This window comes from Trachymyrmex cornetzi, unplaced genomic scaffold (genome assembly GCF_001594075.2).
Source record: "Trachymyrmex cornetzi isolate Tcor2-1 unplaced genomic scaffold, Tcor1.1 scaffold392, whole genome shotgun sequence".
Taxonomy (NCBI): Eukaryota; Metazoa; Arthropoda; class Insecta; order Hymenoptera; family Formicidae; genus Trachymyrmex; species Trachymyrmex cornetzi.
In genome coordinates this window covers 620,162-639,489 of record NW_017298663.1, presented here as the reverse complement: position 1 = coordinate 639,489, position 19,328 = coordinate 620,162, and the positions used below count along the sequence as shown (strand labels likewise).

General features: G+C 29.8%; 2 protein-coding genes across 4 annotated transcripts in view; one reads left to right on the top strand and one right to left on the bottom strand.

Annotated features, from left to right (window-relative positions):
- Brf (Brf RNA polymerase III subunit) overlaps positions 1-19,328 on the top strand; it is a 39,579-nt gene that overhangs the window by 7,563 nt on the left and 12,688 nt on the right. The window lies entirely within an intron of this gene.
- On the bottom strand, positions 5,916-19,179 carry lute (BTB/POZ domain containing protein 3 lute). Its single transcript, XM_018512099.1, has 7 exons — positions 19,083-19,179; positions 14,660-14,944; positions 14,435-14,582; positions 13,067-13,283; positions 7,341-7,527; positions 7,047-7,225; positions 5,916-6,803 (listed from the first exon to the last, which is right to left on the bottom strand). Exons 1-7 carry the CDS (start codon positions 19,177-19,179, stop codon positions 6,339-6,341), a joined length of 1,578 nt encoding a protein of 525 aa, XP_018367601.1. The 3' UTR covers positions 5,916-6,338.

Below are 19,328 nucleotides of genomic sequence, written 5' to 3'. Positions count from 1 at the left end.
TTGTATTAATACTATAATTACTATTATTTCTCAAAATATAGAACTGATATTAAAATAAAAATTGTGTTTTTTATATGTGTTGTCCATAACAAATATGCTACTGCCAATCCTAGAACGTGTGACAATCAACCCAGAACACGGGGTTGTCATATTTTCGCAGCTTCATTTAAAATTAAATAACTTATTTTTATGATATGATGAATTCACGAGTAATATTTTTTTTTAATACCTAAAGCATGTAGGTATATTGTAACGTATATAATATTTCAAAATCAAGCATCCACTTTTTTCTAAAAATCAATAATCAAAACTGTGACAATCGGCCCCGGTCTCTCCTATTATATACTGTTGGGTATTCGATGATTATTGACACAGCATTCGTGCAGATAGAGTGAACTAAACTGTAGTAGAAAAATCTATGAAAGTATGTGTCCGCGCGAAGACAACCCATCTTTATACGTATTTTGGTTGTGAGAAGCATCGAAAGATGTTTGGAGGTGTACTTTATAGACAATTTTTACAAATATGTTTTTAAGTTTAATTTTTCGACCAGAAAATATACATATTTACTCATTTGGAAATTAATGAATTAAATATATGATGGTGATAGATAACTATACATATACAGCCTTGGCTAAAAAATATTAGGCACTTATATTTTTTCATCTGGAATTCTTTTGTTTGTATTGTTACTTATTGGTTACCGGCTTATACATAAGTTTAAAGGTCTGGAAACAAAGAAAATAATTTATGGCAAACACTATAAATCAATTTTTGAGTTAAAACGTTAAAGAGTAGTTAATAAGGTAAAAATATTAAGCAGTGTCTAATCTTTTTGACCAAGGCTATATACATAAATATTGTGCATATTTAATATTAATAGTGTTTCTGTTTAAATAAGCATATGGTCTAGCAGTTAACAAAAGAGGCATAATTATATTATTTGTAGCATTATTTATAATATAATATTTAATACTCAATAGATTCAGTTACATATGTAGAGGAGATGGAAAAAATATAAATTATAATTTAATCTTTCATAAAACAGTTATTAAACTAATTTTAATATGTTTTAACACATCTTTCAGACTTAACATATTTTAATGTAATCCTTTTTTCTATGTATCGGTTTTACCAAATTTTGATGAAGTATATGTCGTAGGTTATTTCAGGAAAATAGCTTTTAACTAGTCAAATGCTACTTGCCTGGTCAAACGGGCTTTCGCACGTTTCCAATGCTATTTTCCTATAGTTATATGCTATTTCCCTAGGTTGAACGCTTTTTAGGAAAATGGGACAATTATTCAGAAGACACAGGGGCGCACGACTTCTATAATTGTACTCGTGACGTAAGAATACAAGATGTTCATTGCGCATAATGACGATAGCAATATTGGAAACAGCTAATCAAATTTTAGCCTCTATGCACTTTCCTGTGTACAATAGCGCTGGCATATTGGAATACCTAACCAAATTTTGGCCTCAAATTCACTTTTCTACTGCATATTCTCGGGAATGGTACACCTTAGGTTTGTTCGTGTCGCATGCTCCAACATGCTTCAATATACTCCTATTCATAGCTTTTACTCATTCCAATGCACTCATTAGAGTGAGTAGGAACTATGGCAGGAGCATGCGACGCGAACAAACCTCTTGTCTTCTTACATCATGATTGTACTGTTGCACATGGGTTTCGACTTTCCACGCGAAGTGATTTCCATCCTACTTCCCCCCTGCCAAGGGGTACGACTTTTTATAAAAGACATTACTTTGCGAAAGTCACACATCCCTTGGCAGGGAAGAAATAGAGTGAACCTTGTTTCGCATGGAGAGTCGAAACCCACGTGCAACAATACAATTATAGAAGTTGTGCGCATCTGAAGCAGGGGTAGAGGGAGGAGGAGTGAAAGTCGTTTCGCGTGGAAAGTCGAAACCCATGTGCAACAGTATAATTGGCTGCGTTCAGCGGACTCAACAGTTTTGCAACCGTTTTGTGATTCTTCGCTGAGATAGGACTATTCCTTTAAATCTAAAAGTATAATCCAATCAGCGCGACGAATCACAAAACGGTTGCAAAACTGCTGAGTCTGCTGAACGCACCCATTGTGTGCCTTCCAACAAGCGACACAAATGACACGGTGTTACACAATGGATCAGAGAGAATCAAGGATCGGAGCGGAGAATATTCCTCTTCTCTGATTGGTTTCACCATTTATAGTGTAGTACACACTTCCGCAAATGTGCATGTGTGTGTATGTACATATGTCATACACACAATACTAGTGTGTGCAGCATCGTATGTTCCATCCACGCTCCTACTATATCTCCTACTCACTTCAACGATACACTAAAATGGCGGCTTTCGGGTGAGTCCGCTCCATTCTCCCCCGATTCTTTCTGCAATGGATTATTACATCCTTGTTGTTTGTCAACGTTAAACAAAGATGATATGATTACTGTGTCGCACTGTGTCGCTTGTTGGAAGTCGCACATAGAAGTCATGCGCCTTTGAAACAGGGGGGTGACAGGTTTCCTAACTTCAATAATCGTCAACTTTAACGCTTAATATCTCGATTCACGAGACTAGGCATTTTACTGCCAGATTCTTTCGTTTCATGCAAAAACGCATCCAATGAGCATAATTTTATTGAAATTGAAGGTGAAGGACGTCTTCTAAATAATTACCCCATTTTGCTAAAAAGTGTTCAGGCAAATGCTATTTGCCTAGAAAAATAGCATTTATCTAAGAAAATAGCATTTGCCTGGTCAAAAGCTATTTTCCTGAAATATGCCATTTGCCTACGACATATAGGTTGATAAGTAAAGTAAACTCAATAGCAGTAAAATAAGAGCTATAGCAATAAAATAATAATATATTAATAGAAATAATATTTGAGATTTCTTTAAAAAATCGCTAAATTTTTTAGAATATCAAATTAAATACATTGATTACATCTGAATGTTTTCGTAACGTCATTTAACAATACTTATAACTTTAATTACATGTGCAATATCAAAGCATTTATATTTTTTATACATGATTTTTATATCTTGTACATACTAAGAATAATAGCAATTAAATATTTAACTAAAGCGTTATTATGCTGTGACAGATCTATTTTCTTTATATTTTATTATATTCTAGATATTTACAATTTTTAAATGATTAATTTCTGTTATTTGATACAAGACAATTAAATTTATTGCATAAATCGAGTAAAATGCATTTGTTAGATATGCAGAAAAATAAATGTACGCTTTTTCAAAATTATTTACATAAGTGAATGAAATAGACATTAGCAGTAATAATGTAGTAAGATATTTTAAAAATCTCACAACTAAATACAATTTACGTGGATAATAACATTAATGAGAAATATTAACCCTTTGAAAGGCAGTGGGACGTATACGTCCCACCTTTTTTGTTCTTAGTTTTTTCCATATTTCTGATCTATTTTGTAGTTTATATGCGTATATGAGTACTCTCTCTTTCTCTCTCTCTTTTTAGAATCTTAGGGATCTAAGTTATGCAACTTTTATGGAAAATTACGTTAATATATTTATTTATTTGCAATTTTGTTATAAACAATTAATGTAAAAAAAAACTTTTTTTTTTTCAGAATAAATTCGGCTATTCTTAAACGTGAAGTGTTAAAACTCTGAAAATTTTTATACGTATACTCCATATCTGTAACTATAATATATTTTTTCAGAATTTTCTTGCTTGCTAGTTTTTTCGAAAAAAATTTTGGAAATTTTGGAAAATTGAAAACCGTGAATTTAGCCTAAAATAGTTGTCATATTGTATCCGAGATTTTGAATTTTGTAATTCTGACATCACAGAATTATAATCAGACCCCGAAAACCCATAGATGACCTATGATTTCAATAATTTATTTAGCAGAAAAATGTGCCTCTCAAAGGGTTAAAACATCGAAAAATTGCTAAAAGATTTTTAAATAACAAGTAATTAATTTAAGTGTATATTAATTGTTACTTTCAAATTGTATAATGTACTGTACATACTATCTGTGTCTTTTACGAAAATATGATTTCTGGGCAAATCGTGATAGTATTGTGCGTGCGTGCGTGTGTGTGTGTGTGTCAAAATTTGATATCATCTTTGGATTTGAAACAAATTTTTAATGTGTCAATCATATTGTTTATGAAATTAATCAGTTATATAATTGACTATATATATATCGAGTGTTCAAAATAAAGCGTTACACATTTTTATCTCGGAAACGAAGCATTTTAAAGAGAAACGTTTCATACAAAAGTTTTAAAGAAGACATGAGATAATTTAACTTTGAGTGGCGTTGTCAAGATCAGAGCAAGGTCACAGAATTTTTTTAACGAAACTTCATTTTTTTATCGCATATTCTTATAGATTATTTCGAGAGATTTTCAAAACATTATAATAAAATTTTTTTTATTAAGCACTTTTCGAGTTACAGCTGAATAGTTGTAGTACCGTCGGCATCAGAAAGAGTATTATCCAAGATGTCCGACCGACGGCTAAAATCTGTTGAATGTTGTTGAGAGACACGGCAAATATTAAAACCTTGATAACATTTTAAGATCAAGACATTGTCAAATTCAAAGCCATTGGAGAATATTTCTAATTCTTGGTTTTACGTAAAAATTGAAATAAAAGAAATAATCGCCAATGTAATGTTCTTAATCTTAACAAATGTTATCCAAGTCTTGATTCTGAACAACATTCAAGAGGTTTTAGTCGTCAGTCCGATACTTTGGGTAATTCTCTCTCTCTCTCTCTCTCTCTCTCTCTCTCTCTCTCTCTCTCTCTCCCCTTTCCCCTCCATTCCTCCCACCCTCCTTACAAAAGATCTTTTCGTTCTACCGCGGCAATTCTATGGAACGGGCTTCTCGCATGATGTGCGATTTTCGAGTTTTATTAATGTTTTTAGGCAAAAATTCTATGCGCATTTGCTTTCGAAAGCATAACAGCATTTGTATATTAGTTTCTTAATTGAGTAAAAGTGATGAGTATATCTCTGAAATGTCTCATCTTTCAACATGTATATCAGCGTTATAGTATGTATATCACTGAGATATCCGAGCTTTCCGCATGTGTGCTAATTACTCGCGTAAACTCATTTTTTAGTAATATGTGTGTAATCATATTTTTCTTTTAGTTCTTTTTTTGTATATGTTTTTTTATAGAAATTCGATATTTTCGATATAACTGAATGTGATTCTATGTACTGTGATCTCTGCGTTTGAGGGGACCTGTCTCAGGGCGCATAATAAATGCTGCTCTTTCTCTCTCCCCCCCCTCCCTCCTTCTCTCTTTCTCTTTCTCATGCCAACGGTATTGTAACTTTCAAATATAATTCGAAAAAATTTAATGAAAAAATATTTTTGTGTTTCGAAGAATTCTCAAGGTAGTAAGTTCAAGTATGAAAAATGGTTAGTCTCATTCAAAAAATTCTATGTGCTCTTACTCTCGCCTTGACAATGGCCATTCAAGGTTCATTTATCTCATATCTCCTTCGAAGTTACAAAACTTTTGTATAAAACATTTTCCAATTAAAATGTTCTATTTCCAAGATAAAAATTTGTAACGCTTTATTTTAAACACCCGGTGTGTGTGTGTGTGTGCGCGTGCGCGTGCGCGCACGCGCGCGTAGAATAGTAATTTATAGCGTATTCTAAAAATTTAAATAAATACATATTTTTAATTAATATTTATATCTCATTAATTAATTAACAACCGGGAGACATTTTAATAAATATTTTTATCTTAGAAATGATAATTTTGCTGAAACATTCTCATTATAAATTAATTGTATTTACAATAGAAAAAATAGTTTTCTGTAAATATATATAATAGAATTGATAATGGATTAGATATATATTTGAAAATATTAGATGTAATATAATTCCATTTATTCCCTTAAAGCTTAATTTTTCATTATTTAATTAACTTGTGGTTAAACTTAATATGATATTTCATTCAATAGGCTTTACCTATGACATTATTATAGATGAGGTTCATTGTATAAAACATCAGGTTAAGCCTAATCACAAATTAAACAGAAAATGAAAAACTGGGCCTTAGTACTATTTTTCAGCATTTCTCAAAAAGCATTTTTATTTGAAATTTGGATATATTCCCGAATATTGAGTATTTTAGAACTATTCTTTACTTTAAAATTTATATATTCAGAGCGTTAAATCTGAACACTTGTGAAATACATTTTTTCTTTATATTTCAAAGCTTTATCTGCGGACTATATTCCCAACGAATGTTATCTAAATTTTTTTTGTTGTCAAAATCATAACTAAACCGTAAACTCTGTTACGATTTTCCGTTAATCATCGGATGGTGGCCCATAGAAAATTAATTCAGGGATTTGGCCTCCTTGGACACCGGTACCATTAGTACTTTCAGAGCTACACTGAAATTGAAAATTCACACTGCCAACTATTGCTTCCGACATACCTTCTTGACCAAAAAAGCTCAATTCTCCACCGTCTAATATTGCGCTTGCTGTGTATGAACATTCTGGCTCGATTTGTATCGGATTTTCAAAATATACATGAAATGTGTTACTCGAACCATCAGAGAAGAATTTAGTGTTATTCTCTGCTAAAATATTTCCGAGTCTCTTAAGTTCTATTTTAACATTATAATCGGAAGCACCAGACGAGCTTCCATATAGCCCAAAACCTATCACAAATATTCTCTTATCAACACTGAACTGAATTGAGTCGCAACGACCTCTGTATCGCCATTGATTTGACCTATATGCACAGGATTGAAATCTATGGCAAACCTGCAAACAACAATTTTTTAAATTATCTAAGATTATAGCTAGTGTCATATTTACTACTAAGCTATTGATAGATACTATGTGTTAGCTATTTGGTACTATAGTTACCCGAAACCATAAGTACAGATACTGCAGATATTTATTTGAAACTTCGTCATAAAGTCTTGTCTTTTGGATAATAAAATGACATAAATACAATACAGTTGAGGTTTTAAAATTTTTATATAATTTGTAGTTTTTATTTACCTGAGTTTTCAGTCCTTGACGTGGCTTAGTAGCAAAACAAAGTTGTGGTTTATTACTGGCCGTAAAATACAAAAATAAGTCAATTGTTTCTTGATGTGTTAGGATTCCTGTCTGTGCTGCACTGTTTGCGAACTCTTCAAGATTCATAGCAGGAAGTCTAATTAAATATAAGGCAGATCCTAAAAATGGAAAATATGTACACACACATATGCACACGCGCGCACAAACATATACATATGTAAAGAGAGACGGCTTAACTTATTTTGAAAAGAAAAATATTTGCAATTATCTTACCTAATAATTGCCTTTGATTGGCAGGAATAGGCTCAAGATCTTGCCGTATACATTCCGCAGAAGCCCATCGTAATGCAGCATCCCATATATGAATTTCTTTGCAATTTAATGTTTCTCGAGATAAAACAGACTCGAGTGTATGAATATCAATATCCACAAAACCATCAGATCTTAGTGCCATTTCTGCCTGTCAATAGATTTTACTTAATGTTGAAGTTCAATCTCATATATCATTTCTTAATAATTTTTTATAATTAATTAGTTATTTAATAATAGTTTTATTGTTGCGATGATTATAGTTATGATTCAAAATCTGTTTTTTTTTGTTTTTTTTTTAGAAAGATACAATTTATGAATTGTTTGTAATGAAACTTATATTTATTTGTTTAAATAATGTTCTATATACATATTAAAATTCCATACACGCACGCACGCACGCCGCACGCACGCACTAACTTAACTTCATAAAAATTGTCAAAATTATTACAACTCCAAAAGGTTAAAAAAAAATTGTCAAAATCGTTATATTTAAAGGGGGCAATTTTTTAAAGAATTATAAAACGAAAATGATAAAAATGATATTTCATCGTGTTAAGAATGTATTTTTTTGTCGATATTATTTAATTAAATTTTTATAAACCTGAAAGAGTTTTTCTTTTTTCTGAGAAACTTAATTTTTCTGGTTGTATAACGGTTTTGAAGTAAGATAGCAGGTGTAAAAGTGTAAGTAACATATATAGGGTATCTGAGACCACCTGCTTTAAATAGAAAGGAAGTGATTTTGATAAAAAATGTTTCAAACAAAATATAATTTGAGATAAACAGTAATGATAAAATCAATGTTCGAATAAATCAATTTTTTAAAATCATATGGAGGTCACCGTTATTTTTTAAAATGGAATTATATGATTTTTTTGTGTAACATAATTTGTCTAATTATTCTGCATATATACAAATACTAAAGTAGAGATATTGAAAAATCAAAAGTTTATTAGATATTGATTCTTTATTCTAACACATTTTGTGATATGAAATATATAATATCCCATAATTCATTTTTCGGTAAGTGTACCTTAATACATCTATAGAATAACGAGATGAATCGATTAATGTGTGAAGAACATATATAGTTAAAAAAAAATGCAATTTACAATATGCAATTACATTTTCTTTTACACCAATTGTATGTTTTCATAAATTAATTCATTTTTTATGCATAATTACCAAAAAATGAATAGTTTATTTTATCACATGTTTTCATGTTGAATGTGCCAGAATAAGGTATAAAATATTTCGTATAAAATAAACTATTGATTTTTCGATCTTTCTATCTTAATATGCATATACAGAGTGTCCCATCTTAAATAATGCATTAAGATTTCTCGAAAACCATGATAGATATGGAAAAATGTTTCAAACAAAAGTTGCATGGTTCAGAGAGGAACATAAGAAGGTACCATTGATTTGACTTTGGGTGGAATCGTCAAGGTCACATCGATTTTTTTAAATAGAACACCCTATTTTTGATGGCAAAATCTAATAGCTGATGTCAAGAACTTTTCAAAACACTGTAATAAAGTTATTTTTCATTACGTACTTTTCGAGTTATAAAGCTTGAAAGTTACAGTACCGCCGGCATTAGTATTACGCAAGGTGTCTGACCGACGGCTAAACCTCTTGAATGTTGTCCAGGATCATGTCCTGGATAACATTTGTCAAAATCAAGGCCACTGATTATTCCTCTTATTTTCATTTTTACACTAAGAATTCATTTTTACGTTAAAATAAAAGTTAGAAGTATAACTTCCAATGGCTTTAATCGACGCCACACAAAGTCAAATCAATGATACCTTCTTATGATACCCCTCTGAACCATACAACTGTTGTTTGAAACATTTTTCCGTATCTATCATAGTTTTCGAGAAATCGTAATGCATTATTTAAAATGGGACACCCTGTATTTTATATGCAGAATAATTAGAGATGTGTAAACGTACGCAAGTATGCAGATCTGTTTCTTTACCATAATTTTTATACAATATTAAAGTAATTTGATAACTTTCTTGATTACTATCGATAGAAAATAAAAGTATTTGTTAGAATAGTAGAAGAATAACATTTAAGCCTTGTGTATTCGCGCGCGCACGTTACAAGATTACGTCATAGAATTCGTAGTAAACACGGCTCTTTTATTATTTTTTTCAACTATTTCTTATTACAATCATGATGTAAAAAGACAAGATGTATCAACATCACGTATGTGCAGTAGTCCATGATCTCAATCAATAAGAATTGGGTCCAAATGTTCAAAAGCAATGGCTGCCATGATATGAACATGATGTAATGTATGTACATATTAACAAAAAGATATCCCAATCATGACGACAAAATGCATATAAGTTTCAGTGAAATATGTACACACATTAGATCATTTATTTGAATCGGAACAGTCAGATGGAACAGTTAAACTGGACTATATAATAATTGATATCAAAATAGTTGTGCATAGCTGTCAAGTATTTATAAAGGGATCATGTGAATGTGTTAAGATTCGGTGTATAGCTGGAATTGATAAATTACGCGATAATCATTGATATATTTTAAGCAATTGTAATATATTTTACATTAATTTTTGTAATCTTAAGAATTCATTACACCTTGATATTTCCGAAATTAATGTATTTTTTAACAATATTTCAATTTTATTCGAATAAAAATGTTCAGTATTGTAATAGGCAAATAAATCGAGCAAGAATTTAGAGTTAATAATCACAGATTATTTCTTTCACATAAATTAATTAAATATTGGTAAAGTTCAGACGCTTCAACCTTGATTTTTTTTATTTCTTCGAATATTTTTTATAGTAAGGTCTCTTAAAAAAGCGATGATACCGCATCGCCGTTAAATTATTGTGTTATAATAGACTTGAATTTTTATATGGTCTATATTCTCGACTTCATTATAAAATCACAAAATATCATGTACTGCAACGTGAATTATTATGATTGTAATGCTTTGTAATTAGAAGTATTTGTATCTGTGCTACATTGAAAATTGATAATTTGATTATGCATTGTCCATTGATTCATGTTTTATCCATTGGCGTTAAGCAATTGAGAAATAGCAGCACACGAAATTGCTCGTAATATTTTGTACTAGCACTTGTGTTATTTTCAAATAAAATAATTAAAATCAAAGAAATAATTCTCTCATTACAAAGGCATTTTTGCACATTTCTATTATTTCAAGTATTTTTATATTATTTTTGCATGTTATTTTGACAATTTACATTATTTTTACATTATTTTTGCGCTCCTGTATTATTCCAAATATCTTTACATTATTTTTGCGCATTTGTATTATTCTAAGTATTTTTACATTATTTTTTCAAACATTTTAGGTACAATGATTATGTGATTATTTCGTGTTCAAATTGCGCGGATGTATTTAGACCCAAATTTCATTGGCTCCACTCATCGTGCCGCCATTACTATGCGCAATGATATACCTTGTCTTTTTATATCATGATTGCCATGACACTGTTTACTTTCTCGTTCTTTACTTTCTATTCGTGCATTATAGAGTGAGTGTAGAGTGCCTATTTTACTTCAGTTTTTAAATTGTATATCTACCCGATTCTAATAAATTACATTTTATAGTTTCAAACCTGAGAGTCCCAACAGTATCATATTTATATTCTCATTTAATCCGTTCGTGTTTATAATATGGCTTATAATAAAAATACCATTGATAAATACTAATGATATTAATACAAAAATTATGAATAAGTATCAGTATATTAGATTGAAATATTTTTATGAAGATAACTAATACAATTCATGAAATAATTATAAAAATTAATTATGTAGCAATAAAGAATTACTAAAGTATATAAATATTTTATATCTTAGAATTATAAAATGTTTTCATATTGTATATGTTTACATGTTATATTTTATTATCATATATGTTATTATTATACATATATGCTATGTGAAAGGAATTGTTGCAAAATTCGTCACAAAATATAACATTTCCATTATTAAAAAACGACCAATTTTATTGAAATTTTTCGTTTTATTTAATTAATACACTCAATACAAAGATCTGTATGAAATTATTCTTGACAAAAAATACTAATAAATAACAGTCAAAAAATTTGCAGTTTTTGAAACAAAAATTAATATTAGTATACTATAATTAAATATATGTATGAACTCATTTGATGTTTTTTTATATTAAAATATTATAAATAAAATCTTTAAAGAAAAAAAAGTAAAAATTTATTAGAACTATTGTCAGTGACCAGTTGTAGAGATGATATATACATAAAAATTTATTAGAACTATTGTCAGTGACCAGTTGTAGAGATGATATATACAGTTAATGTGCAATATTTTAAATACTTGCGGTATATTTATAAAAATATTACTTTTTAAAGAAATTTTGTTGACTATTTTTATTTGAAAAAAGCGTAGAGATGTATTAGGGAAGACTGGGGTCAAAAGTAACACGGGTAAGCTGTAACACTTACATAAAAAAAACGTTATAAACAAGATACAGAAGCGTAATGAAGAGATAGAAGTTTATAATATATTTATTATAAACTTATATCTCTTCTTTACACTTGCATATTTTGTTTATAACGTTTTTTTATATTAAGTTAGAATTATTACCCGTGTTACTTTTGACCCCAATCTTCCCTACACATATTTTTTAACAAATTGAAAAAATTATTAAAATTAAAGATTTTTCTATATTGTATTTGAAAGTAATACGAAAGAAAGTTTGGCGGCGATTTAGAACCTGGATGAAATATTATTTCAATAAGAAGCAGACATATTTAAAAAAAATAATTATGATAAAATGAGAAAAATGCCATTTAAACTTTATAATTGTATTCTTAAATATGAATATTGACCTTATTATATTGTTTCATATGTATATCATGTTCATTTTTATACGGAAAGTATAAGTTTCCAATTCCAGTCACTTTTTTTGCAGAGACTATACACTTGATATATTTTTAAAACATGCAAAAATTGTTTCATTAGTCGTGCACTTTCTACAAAATATTCTTTGATTGAACATAAATATTAACTGAAAATCCCCTATTTAGAGGAGTGTTACGGCAAATAACATTTTAATACAAATTGGGTTGTAAAAGATATAAAACAAATAATATTATTCTATAAGTATGCAATCATGCGGTTAAGAGATTCAATATAATTGTATATAAAAATTATATATTTTTTTATTTAACTGATTATTTCATTAATATTGCTGTATTAGAGATATCGTTATGATCGATTTTACCGCGCTCGAATTCATCTATTAAATTATCCTGATACATGATATTTTGTGTGACTTCAATCTGATCTAACTTATTATCCGGAAAATAAGGTTCACTTCGTGTTCGAAAAAGCGAAAGAGACAAATTATCGTCTGCGAGAATGTTTGTACAGCAATCGTTTTCTGAGAGACTCAAACAATGTGGTATCGATCTGCCTTTGAAACCTTCGCAATTGTCATCGTTCAATCCACCACTGCTTTTACAAGTACGTCGATATCGCAAATTGTCAAATTTATTGTCATAAACGCAAGAATGTAAACTCGAAATATGATTGACTGAGTCACTGGAAAGACTTGAGTCATCTTCGAGCGTTCTGTCCAAGTTCTTGTCACTCAAAGTAATGGTTCTTAGCGTCCGTTGCATTTGACTTACTTGTGCATCAATCACCTCCCAGCAACGTTGCATGAGATTAGGTTCTTCAAATAGGCGAGATTGACTCAGAAGCAAACATGCGTTTTTTGCTGTAAGACTCGTCTCTAAATAATTGACGCACGCCCGTGCCAGGTGTGGAACTATATATTTTTTCGCGACGTACAATGTCGCCAGAACTGTATCTGCTTCTAGCTGCACTTCGTCACAATACATATACCTAAAAAAAAAAAGGAACAAATATTATGATCATATATACTACAACTATCTTCAGAAAGGCTGAATAATGAATATCATATTATATAATCATGTATCATCATGATAAATATCATATAACTTTTTTCTGATAATAAAAATTGTTTATTTTGGTTTAATTCTTCTTTTGTATACAGGACGATTTATTTTAATCAATGCACTAAAATATTTCAAAATTCTTAAGTTTGAGACAAAAATGTTTCAGATAAAAGTTGTTCGGTCACTAGGAGTAAAACAGACTGTAATCTTAATTGGCCTTAGAAAAAATGTTCTCAAGATTAAATCAAGAACATCTAAAATTTAAAAAATTAAAACTCCTATTTTTTATTTCATATTCATGTTATTGATCCAAAACCTTTTCAAAACACTAAGAAAATATTTTTCATACAAGTATTTTATGAGACTTGAAAGTTAACAGGTTAACGTTTAGTCAACTTACTATTTTAAAGGGATCCCATAATCGTCTGTTTTACCCACTAAATGCAATAATTTTTGTGTTGCAATTTCTTCTTTCCTCTTTCACAGATTTGAAAATCTCTTTCCAAATTTAAAATATATATACGGTTTGTGGAGTTTATATCAAAGACAAAAAAATTATTAAATTGAGATTTTTACCATTTCTTAGTTCATTTGAATTATTATATATAGAACTATTAAGATACAGAAAGTTCGGCCGAAAACGAAGATTAATTTTGTTATTTTTCAACTTTAGCTTTTTAGATTAAAGTTTTTTTATCTCTTTAGTCAATATCGTTTTCTGTAAAATCTTAAACATTATAAAGAATTAGTTCGGAAAAAGCTCAATGATTGTGTGATGAGTGCGACGTTCGCCCAAAGATGAACGTGGGTTGGGTCTTTTGTTTGAAACATTTTTGTTATTAAAGAGATATTTTGAAATATTTTCAGATAGTGGATTGATTAAAAAATGGTCCACTCTGTATACTTATTTACTACTTTCTTACACATGTATACATCATATTTTATAATAACAAATAACATAATGTGAGCCGGAGAAAATCTTTAGAAGATTAAAGGATCAAACAACTTTTTTGGCATAATATCAATAACTTTGAACAAGAAGTGCTTTCAAATTATTTTAGGCTTCTTGTGTTTTACCTCAATAACGCAAGAAAAGCTGCTGGTTCAACATCAGGCACTTCTATATCTCTTTTATTTTCAGGTAACCCTCCGTAGAACATAGCATAAAATACAGAACTGCCAGTAGCAAGAACATATTTATGTGCTGGTATTGTTTGTGTGTGACCTATGATATTAATATGCGATATAATATTTTGGGATAATAGTAATTAAGAAAAAGCATAAGGTAATTTGAACAAGTACCTGGACTGCCAACAATAAATATAATATCGGCCATGAGATGATTATTAAACATAGCCGCGTTTCGTTCTCGAACTGTAGGTTTTGTTGCTTGCCAATTAGGATCTTGGGTGCAATCTCCGGGTGATGGTAAATTTAATTGAGTCACGGGTGATGATAAGGAAGACAAAGGTGATGCAGGCGCACTCAATGGTTGATTGACTGTAGTTCCTTCGCGTTGTAATACAATAGATGAAGAGAGTGGACTCACTGATGATGGTGAATCTGATGTATTACTTGGAGATTCCGCTAGAATTACAAAAAACTTTTTATTATGTCAGATAAATCAAATATATTAAACATAAAAAATTTAAAAAATATCAGGACACTAAATTTTGAAGTCGCTTTCTATATCATTAGCTAAAAGACAGATAACTATATGTGATGAGCTTAAAGCAAGATAATCATAAGATTTGCAATAAATAATACAAGTAATTTGAAGTATATTAAAATCTAGTATATTCAAATTTTTAATTAACATGTAAATGTTAAATAATATTAACGGAAATTGAAATTAAGTTTGTTTAGATCTTTCTAAAAATAAGCATATATTTATATTTTCAATAAGCAAATTGGCAATATGTTTGCAAATTGGCAATAAATTCAATAAGAAATTGCTAACAAATTTTCATCAACAGTATTTGCATCAAGCTTGTGTTTTGACGGCAGACCTAATTCTTAATTGATTACAGAATTGCTGATCTAACAGCAGAATAGAGGCAAAAATTGTGCAGAATCTGCTAAATGTAGATACTATTCTATTTCTGGTGCCAGTCTGCATTAAACTGTATAGCAATATAGTAGACTATAGTCTACATGATTTTTATCATAAATCTGCTATCATATTTTCCTGACAAATTTGACTATATTGCTATCAGCATTTTATACAACAGCATTATATATAACACCGAGATTCCGTATCAAATCTATATCTTTCTGTCAATAATTTGTAGTAAATGCTTTGCAGATTCTCGAAAGATTTAATAACTCGATTCATTCAGATCTTAGTATTTAAATAATATTTTCGTGAATTTATTCAGTTTTGCAAATATATCCAGTTTTGTAAACTGCGCGTCAAAATCATTTTATCTTGAATGTAATCATAAGCTGAACTGGAGTAATAATATTACAAATTAAACTGACAAGCAATTTTAACAATATTAAATGTTAATAAGCATCTTAAATCAATAATTTAGCATGAGTATTATTACAATTAGTTGTCAATTTAACTTGTGATATTACACTACACCAGTTCGGGGTATTTACCGTCAGTATACATTATTTAGAATGTTGTGCAGAAGAATGTTTATTTTAATTTTCTTGTTATAATAATTGAGCGTAATTTTGCTTGATTTTCATTTAATTTTTCTTATTAAATTTATTTAAAGTTTTTCAGCACATTAACATCTTTCTAATATGATGTCTGATTAAGCATCAAGTTATTAAAAATTGCTTGTCAATTTAATTTAATTTGTGATATTATTACAGTAGTTTAATTGCGTTTATAAGTCCGGAAAACGAATTCGGCGCTAATTCGGCGCGCAGTTCGAATGACTATAAATATGGTATATACGCATGTACATATATTTTGTGTGTGTGTGTGTGTGTGTGTGTGTGTATGTGTGTGTGTGTGTAATTCATATTGAATTATTTAAGCATTAAAGATCCAGCTTCGACTGTTATAGGCATTTCATTTCTAATTCTTATTAGTTGTGTTCTCACATGTACGGCCTAAAAATAAGATTCTTATTGTTTTTCTTATTAATTCACGTATTCTCAATGATTATACGGATGTCAGAGAGTAGCACTTTTTCGCGACACCATAGGAATATGCATGACATGAACAGTACGTAAAGTAGGTAAATGTATGTAAATGACTTCAGGAATATATACCGGGTGTTTCAGACCACCCGTCCCACCCTTTTATCTTCGCAGTATAAGGTCCAATCGAAAAAATGTTCAGGCAAAAGTTGTAGGGTTTCTAAAGACCTATTTACTGGCGCTATGAATTTGATTTTGGGTGGCATCGCCAAGGTCAGGTCAAGATTACATCGATTTTTTAAAATGGAACCCCTTATCTTTCATTACATTTTTTGTAGCTTACCTCGAGAGCTTTTCAAAACACTATAATAAAATATTTTTTCATTAAATATTTTTCGAGTTATAAGGCTCGAAAGTTACAGTACAGTCGGCATTAACATTACGCAAGTTGTCTGATCGACGGCTAAAACCTCTTGAATGTTGTTCAGGATCATGTCCTGGATAACATTTGTCAAGATCAAGGTCATTGCAAGCTGTACCTCTTATTTTCATTTTTGCACTAAAAATTCATTTTTACGTAAAAATGAAAATAAGAGGTACAATCACCAATGGACTTAATCTTGATAAATGTTATCCAGGACATGATCCTGAACATTCAAGAGGTTTTAGCTGTCGGTCGGATAACTTGCATAATGCTAATACCGGCTGTATTGTAACTTTCGAGCTTTATATTATACTATGCATCAGTCATTATGTTAAAAAAGTATAATCTTTTTTTAATGTAAAAATTAGACATTTCTCACGATGTCAAGTTTATTTTTTGTTTTAATTTCCATACAGTTTAGTACGAAACTTAATTCACTTTAATTAAATTTTGTTATCATTATTATTTATTTATTTAATTTAAAATATATTTATTTAATTAAGATACATATGTTATTAAATATATTTTTTACTTCAAGCTGTAAAATTAAAATTAAAATAATCAAAACAATGAAATAATTAAAATTTACATTTAATTCAGTATTTTTATTTATCATCCTTTTCTATTATAGTAGCATTCATTTTTCTAATACTTATTTATTTCTTGTTGATCTGAATTTGCATCCAAAATTTTATTATGCTGCTAAGAGTGTTAAGCTTCTAAATGTATATTGTTTTTAATAATATAGGATAATTTTCTTACAATCTCTGCTTCTAAATGTTAAAATTTACATATTTGATATCATGGAAAATTTTCCACTGTCAACTGGAAAACCTAGAAAAGTCATGGAATTTCAAAATTCATTTTTTGTGGCAACCCTGTTTATTAATAATGTAGTATTATATTTGAGAATGTTTTTTTATATTAATACTATAATTTTGAAATCCGAGATCACAAGATATTTATTATCAATAACGATAAAAACAATTTTTACTCATAAATCTTTAGCTTGATATAAACCGATTTTGTACACTTTATTTTCACTATTGCATATTCGTGCGAATTATTCTCCGAAGAAAGTAAAATAATTTTTAATGTACACGTGAACAAAAGAATAGTGGAGACCAGGGTACCATGGGCCACAAAAATTTAAACCCCCAAATATGAGATGTTTTGTCCCATTTTTTAAATATAATTAAAAAATATAATTATGTATATTTAAAAATGCATTGAGTTATTTGATAAATATTGATTAGTTTTTTGGGGAAAAAATAAAAATATATTTTTAAAGAAAGGCCCAAGATGTCCCATATCCATGGGTCATATACAAAAAGTAAGTTTATTCAAGAAATGACAGTGATGAAAGTTGAAAAGGAAATTTCAGTTAACTTACAGTCTTAGCATAGAGAGAGAGAGAGAGTCACTGAATATAATAAAACATAACTAATAGAAAAAAAGTCCATAAATAAACCTATACTAATGAATGAATAGATATATACATATATATAGAATATAGAACTTATGGAGGTAAAACAAGATGCTCAGACTTATAAGTCGCCATTCTAGCGCATATATTAATTTGTATTGCCTTGTTTTCTGTGTGACCCATGGTGCCCCAAATCTATGGAAAACAATGAAACGGTATATATCCAAAAACTTAGTAATAGATGATTATTTATAATGTAGCAAGATGCGAGAAAAGAAGTATAGAAATTTGCACTTGACCTTAAATATACGTGTATCTTTTATTGCAAAGACAATATTAAAGCATTTCTAAATTATTTTAAAATTACTTTTGCACCACAAAAATCATTAATGACACATGTGTCCCAAAACAACGAAGTTTAATCACTCTAGATACAAAGTATGGCCGACAAAGTAACAATCGTATATCATTTATATTAATTTAAACATTCTGGATTACCTTAAACAGTCGATGACCCATGGTACCCTATAACTCATAGTGCCCCGGTCCTCTCCTACGCGAGTTTTTGTTATATTAAATAGTAGGATTTTCTTTATAAATACGGATTTCCAGCATATCCCGGATAGATTTTGATAATCATAAGCAAGGTTTTTATTTTCACGAAACAGGTGCAAAGTATAAACAACACACTCTCACTCATTCGCACACACGTCAAGTGAAAGCAGTCTCTCTGTTTTTTTCTTTTTTTTTCTTCACTCTATTTTTGTTTCTCTCACCGTTCATCCAAGCATTGGTTTGTTTGACCGTGACGTTGTCCTGAAAACGCTTCATTGGCTTAGTAGAGATCTTCGAGTAGAGATTCGACATTGCCATTGTTGTCACTTTCGAATAATGTCGTTAGCCTCCCTTTTCCGTCGTAATCTCCTCTTGCACGCTCGGCTCACAATCACATCAGGAGATCGTGCGTTGTCGGTTAGGCGGCCGCCATTTTCCATACGGGCGCTGGTCGAACAGTGCCGCCA